The sequence below is a fragment of the Notothenia rossii genome (genome assembly GCF_949606895.1).
Source record: "Notothenia rossii genome assembly, chromosome: 12".
In the NCBI taxonomy this organism is placed as follows: domain Eukaryota; kingdom Metazoa; phylum Chordata; class Actinopteri; order Perciformes; family Nototheniidae; genus Notothenia; species Notothenia rossii.
The window spans coordinates 16,674,156-16,683,797 of record NC_136911.1 but is presented as its reverse complement, the minus strand read 5'-3'; the positions used below and the strand labels follow the sequence as shown (position 1 = coordinate 16,683,797).

At 39.0% G+C, this 9,642-nt stretch overlaps 2 protein-coding genes and 1 pseudogene across 3 annotated transcripts in view; 2 read left to right on the top strand and 1 right to left on the bottom strand.

Moving 5' to 3' along the window:
• Positions 1 to 1,582, top strand: part of LOC307026455 — a 10,244-nt pseudogene extending 8,662 nt beyond the window's left edge. Inside the window, exon 5 of the transcript XR_013810597.1 lies at positions 632 to 1,582. The product of XR_013810597.1 is annotated as an uncharacterized misc_RNA (transcript). The remainder of the gene's footprint in view (positions 1 to 631) is intronic.
• A 343-nt stretch (positions 1,583 to 1,925) lies between these two features.
• On the bottom strand, positions 1,926 to 5,080 carry lypla1 (lysophospholipase 1). The gene is made up of 10 exons (XM_079661127.1): positions 5,007 to 5,080; positions 4,686 to 4,856; positions 4,502 to 4,533; positions 4,329 to 4,394; positions 4,116 to 4,163; positions 3,966 to 4,036; positions 3,768 to 3,841; positions 3,093 to 3,194; positions 2,405 to 2,581; positions 1,926 to 2,322 (listed from the first exon to the last, which is right to left on the bottom strand). Exons 2-10 carry the CDS (start codon positions 4,752 to 4,754, stop codon positions 2,263 to 2,265), a joined length of 699 nt encoding a protein of 232 aa, XP_079517253.1. The 5' UTR covers positions 4,755 to 4,856; positions 5,007 to 5,080; the 3' UTR covers positions 1,926 to 2,262.
• A 408-nt stretch (positions 5,081 to 5,488) lies between these two features.
• mrpl15 (mitochondrial ribosomal protein L15) lies at positions 5,489 to 7,897 on the top strand. Its single transcript, XM_079662345.1, has 5 exons — positions 5,489 to 5,671; positions 5,843 to 6,000; positions 6,352 to 6,517; positions 7,227 to 7,350; positions 7,441 to 7,897. The coding sequence occupies exons 1-5, from the start codon at positions 5,570 to 5,572 to the stop codon at positions 7,776 to 7,778; spliced, it is 888 nt and encodes a 295-aa protein (XP_079518471.1). The 5' UTR covers positions 5,489 to 5,569; the 3' UTR covers positions 7,779 to 7,897.
• The last annotated feature ends 1,745 nt before the right edge of the window (positions 7,898 to 9,642 follow it).

Genomic DNA, 9,642 nt, shown 5'->3' with positions numbered 1-9,642 from the left:
TTGGGTGTTGGTCGAGGAATAAAAAGCTAATTTAAAGACATTATCTAAACTAACTGTTATTTCTTGATTAATAACCTTGTGTTAATTTGTTTTGTCCATACAAGGTCAGACAATTGGAAAACAAATCCTCTTATTACTCCCAGAACACAAGACAGCTTATTAAATCACTTATTTGTCTCATCAATGGTTTAAATGGGAAATAGCACTTATCTGAAAAGCTTTGTTTTTTGTTGCTCTGCACATATACATACATTTCTTTTGCAGTATAAAGTTATACAGGGGATGTATTGAGCAGTGCACATATTTTATATTAAAAACACAGCTTTTTCAGTTCAAAACTAGTTTGGTAGGAGTGTTCTTGGAGTCAGTAAAACCCAATTTCTGTTTCCCCTCCTTAATGTGATAACAAGCCCTAAGTTGGGTATATTTAATTTGATGTTCTGGGGGAGACAGGCTTTTCTGCCTTATTGGCAAAAAAAGAAACAGGTTGTTGCTCATAAATGCTAGTGACTGATGCAATAGAAAATAGTTTCATTTTGAAGGAGCTAGGCAGTAACAGCGCGTATACACCCTGAATTTTCTGTTAATCAACTATAAGATAAATCTGTTCAATCAATCATGTTAGCTCTAAATCGTGTGCTTCAATCTTTTACCTGCTCATCTTCTCCAGGTCAGTTTGGACTCACGTGTTCGAGAAGTGATAAACCGCAACATGCTGGAGGCCACCTCGCACACGTTCGACGACGCGCAGCAGCAGATCTACACGCTGATGCAGAGAGACTCATACCCTCGCTACATGAACTCAACTGCGTACACAGATCTGCTGAAGAGCCTGGAGGAGCCTCCCCCGGAGCCATAGACCCACCACTGACACACACTTAGCTTTTGAAAATGGCGCATGCGTCCCACCCGAAGGAGTTCTGTGTTCCTGTTGGAGTACCGCTATTTAGAGAAAGACAGACAGGAAAATGACCACTTCTTAAAACCGGTCGTCACCCAGCTGTTAAGTGCGGTTTATTTACCCATGATTAGCTTACCAAAATACTCGGAGCAAACAAGAACAAATGCTTCAGCATCAGTTACTTGTTAGAAAACATATCTATATTTTTATATATTCCCTAGCTTGACATTGCACTTTTCTACCTTGTTTAATGAGGGAAAGCATGCATCTGTGAGCACTGCATTTGTATTTAGGTATATTGTGAGCCTTAATGCATATCCAGTTCTTATAGAAACTACTAGGTTTTATTTAACAGTAACTTATGAAGAAGGAAAGTGCCTTGGAATAAGATCTTCTACACTAGCACCTTTGGTCTAACGTGGATGGTGCGACAATGACTTCATATGTTGGTGCTTTCAGCTCTTCTCAAAGAACAAAAAGTTTATACAACTCGATGAGCTGAGAACCGGAAATAGATCTTGTCTGTGTGTTTCAATACTGTGATATTAGTCATATTATGTTTAATTTAAACAAACTGAAATACATGACCATGACCACTGATATATTTGTGTATTTTAAAAGATATTTGTGCAAAATAGATATTTTAATTCTCACAAATTAAATAAAGCACAATCGTATGTTGTTTTTTGCAGTTGTGTGTTTTCAACATATGGCACTATAAATTACAAGAAATAATTCCTATGTGGATAAGGCTGCCTTAAAAACAAAAGTTTTCTCTGAAAATGCTTTGTTTAGATTTCTTTAACAAATTATGGGTGCAAAAACATGAACTGTCGATTATTGTTTTTACATAATTGTTTAACTCCAAAAACACCAACATAGTATATTTAAAATATATTTATATTTTTAAAAAGCAAATCTGGAGGCGTTTTTATCTAGTGCATTTGTTATATTTCTTTATCAACTAATAACTTGCTTCAGCACTACTACACTAAAGCTTCATTGATAAAAAAAAAAAAGAGCATTTAACAATAAGCCATTTATTGTGAGATAATTAGGAATTAAACCATAAAGTAGCCCTAGTTATTCCAGTACATGTGTTTCCTGCAGGAAATGGCTTGTCTTAATGGCATAGCTTTACAATCAAGCAACTAAAGTTACTCTAACACTGAGGGTTGTGTGTGGCACCAGGTCAGGATACAGCATTGTTTTTCGTTATCAGTCTCTCCCGGGTTAACATGGAGCCCCAGTCCGGTACGGCTCTATGAGTAGCAGCGTGGTTTATTGTCAAGTAGAAAGTGGTTCAGGGGGTCCGAGGAGTCAAACCCGGAGGACTCTGACGGTGCTGTGCAGCTCCAAGATCATTCATCGCCGATGGCTGGAAGCTGCTTCTCTATGAATCGCTTCACATCCACCATTTCCTGCACACATACAGAATCAAATTAAATATATTCAGTATAGAACCGGAGCCTCTGAGTTAAATGTGGCTTTCCCCACACTGACCTCTGGACAGGCGCTGTGAGGTAGACCCCGATACGACTTGAAGGTGATGTTGGCTGGATTGACGAGGCTCTTCATCTTCTCTGCTGTCTGGCTGCCAAACATAAAGGGAACCACGGGGTCGGCGTCCCCGTGGCACTGAAGGATGTGCATGTTCTTGTTAGGACAATTGGCAGATGCCTTTGAACAGAAGAGATTAATAATATTGTTATCATCTTATTATGAAAGATGTTGGGATATTCCTAGTACAATTAAACTACTATAAAATTAACTACTGGGGTATTTCACCTTTGTTTTTGAGCAATTAAAAGAAGTGGGGAACTTCAATCATTTTACACTAACATTTCTCTAATGCTGTATTTGCATCCAACGCAAAGCAAATGTGACTTTGGGATTACTAAACTAAAGGATGTCATGAATAACTTCAACATGATCCCATTTTCTAAAAAGTCTGAATTCATGCTGTCATCAAGACAACAAGCAAACAAAATGATTGTTTCGGGAAAGCTGTTCACATTGATCAGGGATATACTGACATTATAGCTGCACCAAAAGCCACCTTGTCTAAATTAGGCATAAATACAGAAGCAACATTATTATTTATTGTTTTGCGCTTTGTGTGAACCGACCAAAAGCTTCTGTTGTCGTGTCTACTGAATCACTGAAAACCTCTAAATGAATCTTTGTCTACCTGAGGGAAGGACTTGCGCAGAGGGAGCCAGCAGCTGAGAGCGACCACTCCGGCTAGCTTCTGCTGAGTCGTCAAAGCCGTGTAGAGTGACAACGCTCCACCCTGGAAAGAAGAAAACAACACACAAAATAATCTTAGTTGTGTCGCTTGTGAATTGGCATCGTAATAGGAGAGGATGGAGAACATTAATAGGTTCCTTTAGATTTAAATGAGTTCTAGTGCTGTTAATCCCTCTGTGATCCATAAATCTATTACGTTTTATATGAACCTTATTAGATTTACTGAGGGGAAAAGGGGTAACATACCAGGATCTTTTTTTCGCCAACAAAAAAGAAATATCACCACAATGGCCTAAATAGTTTTGTATTAAAAGTTAATATAATATTAATAATCTGACTATTTATATATAGTATCACCCCTTTAAACATGTACATTTTAGAGAAAGTAGCACATTCTTGACATCGGGGGTTACAAATATTCCATTTATTAAACTGTGCAAGTTAAAATATATATTTTTCAAGACTCTGCAGCTTAAGTACGTGCAATAAATGACAAAACATAAATGCAATTATGTGAGAATATCGTCTGAATGTGTTTTATTGAATACATTATATGCATAACCAGTGAATTATTAAGTGTTATGTAACGCATCATCTGCGTACATGCCACACTTACCTGTGAAAATCCACCCAGGAGAATTCGGTGTGAAGGAATTCCATTCTTCACTTCTTGGTCTATCAAGGCTTTAACTGTGGATACATTAACAAAAACACTTGCTTCATACCGGCATCCGTTAACAAGCTCTTATGCAACTCAAACAAAATAGCAGCACATTCCTAACGATTTATTATAAAATGAAATTGAAAGACTTACTGTTCTCTGACGCTCTTTTTATACCAGCCTCATCTTCATTTGCATCTGGGTTCAATCCATAGATATCAAACCTACACATGAGAGAAATCATGTGAGGCTCATTGTGTATGTGAAGATGGCACACATATGTTCAAATACTCTGACACTTACCAAGATGGCATGGACATTCTCATGTTCAAAGAAACTGGCATGGTGGGACTGTAAACAATGGAGAAAAGTAACATCAGTTTGGCTTAACATCATTTAACATGACAACAGTTCTCTGGCAAACGATAGTAAACAAGGTGATTTTTACACCATTTATAATAGTGGATGATAAGACATTCAGGATTGTGCAATGTTATAGATGCTGTATAAACTTACGCATGTGGACAGATGTATTTCACATGTGGTATCCTGATGCCAGCAAAACCTTCTGCCCAGCCATGTCTGTCAAATGGGACAAAATTAAACTAGTTTGACTAAAAGCATTTATGAGAGACCAGCAACAGTATTGTTGCACAACAAGAGTACAAAAAAAGGATGTCTTCACATACCCTGTATCACCAAGTCCATGCAGGAATATCACCTGTAAAGAAACCGAGTTAGAATAAGTTAAGGCATGTCAGAACGTGATGGCATTTTTACATGTAACCAGTTGAGTAGTTATTGGAACCCACAGTTGCTCTAGGTTGAACTTCAACTAGCTTAGCGTTAGCAAATGTTCCCTGGTTAACTCACCGCCGCAGTAGCTTTCCGGGCAGCAGGCACAATGGCAGGTAAAGGCGCTGACATGCTATTGCCGCACATACAGCGCTGAGGCAGCTGATATGAAGAGACAAGTTAGCTAATGCGTAAGCTAATAACGATATCCCCTCCTGTCAATCTGTGTCGAGCTTTGTCCGGTTCTGGCTGTCAAACAACAAACAGTTTAGGGGCAAATCTCGAACCCAGGATGAAAGTCAAGGTACCTCCGCCTCGTATTTCTATTGGCAGTGGTACATTTATTTCAACAAGTTGAATTTTGTTGAAAATAATACACCGCCGAATTACACTACTCACCACTTGCACTGAAATGCGTTGTAGACCCGCCCCCCTCCACTTCGTGATTGGCTGTCAGCAGCAGTTTCTTTCAGATTTAGAGCACCGATTGATTAGTAGAAATGTCAGTCAATTCTACTTAAATAAAGGTTAATTCGAAAGAAATAACAACAAACCACATCTCGACAACTCAGAAATATATACAGTTTGTTAAGATTACAAAACAATACAAGCATCATATTTGAACAATATTAAATGGTGATATAAATATTTAACAAACAAAAACGTCGTGACCTTTGACACAAGTTAGGGCTTAAATGTGTTGTTTTATTTGTTCTGTTTACCCATTCAACTTTAAACAAGTATGTATTCTCTACCCCTATGTTACCAATATGTAGTGACATTCACCAACCATAAAATACCGCTTAAAATGCTTTACGGCACAACTGTTTATGTAGCACATTTTGACTGTTGCCCTTTTATTTTGAAATTTGGATCTCCCACGTGAAGCCCTTCCGCTCAAGTCAGTCACATGACCTGTATGTCCTTGGTTTGGCAACTAGTGACATGTGAGGAAAAGAAACATGTCTTTCCCTAAAAAACCTGGTACAGCGTTAGATATTTTGAAAAATCTCCCGCGGATAACTTTAGCAAACTTGCGGCCTGAGCCAGGATCTATAAAGGCGGTACGTTTTAATGTTCAATCAGTATTTAGGCTATATGTTGCAGCTGCTCTAGCTAACGCAGCTAGTTAGCCGGTGTTGGCAGTGGCGATGAATGCTAATATGTCAGTTGTTTTGATAGGATGATACATTTGCTAGCTAGCTAAAACCCTTGCATTTCTTTTTTAATTGTAGGATAAACGTCTGGGCAGAGGACAGCATGGTGGCAACAGAAGCGGCCGAGGACATAAAGGACAGCGACAGAGAGGCAACCGGCCTCGGCTGGGATTTGAAGGGGGTCACACTCCTTTTTATCTCTCCATTCCAAAATATGGCTACAATGAAGGACACAGGTAAACAAGTTACAGTCAAGGTTTTTATAGATCATAGATTTTATGTCATTGAAATGCGTCTGTAAAGAATTGTATCTGTTACACCACAAATTTCTCTCACAAGGATTCATAACTAGATGCAGATTATATGGATAATCATAGTAGTGCATCTGGTAGAAATGCATATTTATACCCCCAAATCCTACACATGTCCAGTATTAATGTGGTATAAATGTTGTTGCTGCTCAATGCTACAATTATACAGAATGTGTTGCATAGATTATTTGTTGTACTAATTGTTATTTGTGTCAAGATTCTGATTATCTCAAATCATTTCAACCAATAAATGTCATATTTGTATGTCGTCCACAGTCTGCGTCCTCAGTACCAACCTCTGTCATTGAAACGACTGCAGTACCTGATTGATCTGGGCCGTGTGGACCCCTCCCAGCCCATAGACCTGACCCAGTTAGTGAACGGCAGAGGGGTAACAATCCAGCCTCTGAAGAGGGACTATGGAGTCCAGCTTGTTGATGAGGTAATGTCTCATTGAGCATTGAGTTGTTTGCTCCAAACATTAATAAAAAGACACATAGGCAGCACATTGGAGGAGACACTTATCAGTTACACACTTATCTCTTCAGGTCATAGTATCAATGGGTGAAGCATTATTAGAGAAATCCCAGGGCAACTACTAATTGCCACGTCACAGGACATCCTGCACACACAGCGTTTTTAAACCTAAACTGTCCATGGTAATCCCATCTGTTTCTTTTGTTTGGTTGCCAATGACGGTTTCAGCAAGTCTCCTGTTTACATATCTAGTTCAAGTAACAAACAGCTAATAACCTGCCCACACTGATGCGGTACTATACGCAGTGTAAAATCCAATTATGCGAGGGGTATAGCTGTACCATGCATACAGTATTTTCTATACATCAAACACATTCTACACAACTACAAAGAAAGTACCTGATGCTGACAGCAAACCATAGATTTCAGAAGAGAAAAAATATTTAAACTTTTTTTTATAAAACATTGACTCCTATGCAAGTTTGGTAAACAACCACTGCGATGTAAGTCATAAAAGGGTTCAGAATGTGGCTCTGGATCATCTTGCGCCAGTAGGTGGCAGCATATAACAGTAGTGTCAATGTCACAGATCAAGATGTTGTTTTTTTCGCCCCATGTCTTTTGTTCCCTGTTCTGCTAGAAGTGCCACATATTAAGTGCTTTTTCTGTTCCAGGGTGCTGACATTTTCGCTGCAAAAATCAACATTGAAGTTCAGAGAGCGTCTGAAGGAGCTATAGCTGCTATTGAGAGGAACGGAGGGGTCATATCGACTGGTTTCTATGACCCTATAAGTCTTGGTAACTAATAAAACAGTCTCTATCCATCCATAATATAACGGGAAGATCATTTAGATAAAAAGCCTTAACATGTATTCTATTTTCCTGCAGGTATTCTCATCAAGCCTGTACCCTTCTTCATGCGTGGGCAGCCCATTCCAAAGCGCATGTTACCAGGGCAGGATATGGTTCCCTTTTACACAGATGCTGAAAACAGAGGTTACTTGGCAGACCCGGAGAAAATCCAGCAGGCCCGGCTAGCCCTGGCACAGAAGTATGGATACATTTTGCCAGACATTTCAAAGGATGAACTGTATCACATGCTCGCCATGAGGAAGGATGTTCGACAGATCTTCTTTGGCCTTGCTCCAGGCTGGGTCGTTAACATGTCGGAGAAAAAGATTCTGAAACCAACTGATGAGAAACTTCTGAAGTATTACCGCTCATAAAGAGATATATGATTACATGTATGTACAGTTTCTCATGGCGAAAATCAGAAAATGACTGAGGTGTGGTTGTTGGAAATGTGTAAGAAATGATTGTTTCTATTAAAAAATGTGGAAAAAGATTAAGAAGTCTTGTCTTTAAATTCAATCTTGAACTATATTTTAATTTGTTTTGTCATCTCATTAAAAGGAATTTATCTTTTGACTACTAAGACATGACTACATGAATGAGTGTTTTCTGACGTCCGAAGGCCTTGTGGCAACGGGCTCGTGCGGCATGATGGAAGGAACGTGAACTGTAACAGGTGAGGGGGAAATAAGGAAAATAAGATAACTCAAAGAATGAAAACAGGAAACAGATGCCTGGTGATGTGTGTTACTTGCGAAATGGGTTGCCTCGGCCCTAGAAGGGGAGTTTGAAATTAGTCATAGGCAGCTGTATCCTGGTGTAGACGTTCAAAAGACCCCTCTCCATCCTCTTGGAATACAATCACAGGCAAACACATATACAACTTTTCCCCCGTTAAGACATGAAAATGCCATGGATACTTTGATTTCACTGTAATTAAATCTAGATGTGGTATTTATTACTTTCACCCATCGTCACACTTTCACTGTTTACAGTCGTTTAAAATGACAGCCAGTTTATTGTGATGCAGAATCTCATTAAGATTTTGAGATATTAGAATCAACACTTAAGGGCCATTTGCACCCTGCCTGTACCAGAATATACTCGTAGGTTCGGGACTGGATAATTGTTCCCTTGTGTTTAAACTCCATTACACTCATGTTTATTTTTTGAAGTCAAAATGGCACAGTCGCTATATATAACTTGGTATTTTACGCAGATATTGTCTTAAGGGACGCTGCCATAGAATTTCTGCTGGTATAAAAACACTTTATCAAAGGAAGCATATGTGTGTGTGTGTGTGTGTGTGTGTGTGTGTGTGTGTGTGTGTGTGTGTGTGTGCGCGCGCGCGCGCGCAAGACCACAAGCATTGTGTTTCTATACAAAGTCAGCTCTGCCAGGCAGGCAGCTCTCAATTATGTACGAAGGAAATTGAAACCGAGTTATTTTAATGAATTTAACTAAGTTATTGTGTTTCATTTTAAATGTGTATTTCATACAGTATTTGTACATTTTTGTAATTTGTTACCATAAGGGAGAAAGGTTAAGCTTTAATGGCTTTGCTTGTGGTTCCCTGAGTGTTTTCCTGAATCTCAAGTATCCAATAAACTACACAAGTAGTGGATACATACACACAGCCGGCCCTGCCAGGAAAACCAGCCCAAATCCTTACAGCATAATACTTTAAATAAATCACGACACAGGAAAGAAACAGCACAATCATTGTTTATGGCAGAACTACAGCGCTTATCTTCAAAGCAGCAGATCCTTTTGAATTTCTATCAGGTCTCAGACGAGCAAAAGAGAGAGAAAGAGTGAGCACAAACATTGACTCTGTGGATGTGTGGCTGCTGAGAGTTTGCACAAAAGAATGAAGCAATCAAATCAAGTATTTCTCTATCAATTACAAGAAAACAAGTCATTCACTTTGGCTCAAAAGATTTGTTTGTCTGTTTTAAGGGCAGGAATTTTATCTTTGGTTTGTGCCTTAATAATCTAATGTCTGAGTCTAACCAGTTCACACTTTTTAATTAAATATCCAGGCATTGCTGATGGAGCTGAGCGGATTGTTTTGGTTATCTGATGGCTTGAATGAGCCGTTTAAGACAGACAGATATCATGGTGTCTCACAGGTGTCAGTCTAGTTCCAGTTAATAATTAAGGCTAATTACAGGCGTCTTTTCTTCTGTCTGTGGAAGTGAGACGTGTGGATCAGGTGTTGGATCAGGATCACACATA

What these genes read in the sequence shown, in the direction of transcription:
- lypla1 (XM_079661127.1), bottom strand. Translation starts at nt 4,754, where the DNA reads ATGTGCGGCAATAGCATGTCAGCGCCTTTACCTGCCATTGTGCCTGCT. An exon ending in CATGGACTTGGTGATACAGG is followed by an intron (nt 4,395 to 4,501) that starts GTATGTGAAGAC and finishes CCCATTTGACAG; the next exon opens with ACATGGCTGGGCAGAAGGTT. An exon ending in TGCGCAAGTCCTTCCCTCAG is followed by an intron (nt 2,582 to 3,092) that starts GTAGACAAAGAT and finishes TTCTGTTCAAAG; the next exon opens with GCATCTGCCAATTGTCCTAA.
- mrpl15 (XM_079662345.1), top strand. Translation starts at nt 5,570, where the DNA reads ATGTCTTTCCCTAAAAAACCTGGTACAGCGTTAGATATTTTGAAAAAT. An exon ending in AGCCAGGATCTATAAAGGCG is followed by an intron (nt 5,672 to 5,842) that starts GTACGTTTTAAT and finishes TTTTAATTGTAG; the next exon opens with GATAAACGTCTGGGCAGAGG. An exon ending in CTATGACCCTATAAGTCTTG is followed by an intron (nt 7,351 to 7,440) that starts GTAACTAATAAA and finishes ATTTTCCTGCAG; the next exon opens with GTATTCTCATCAAGCCTGTA.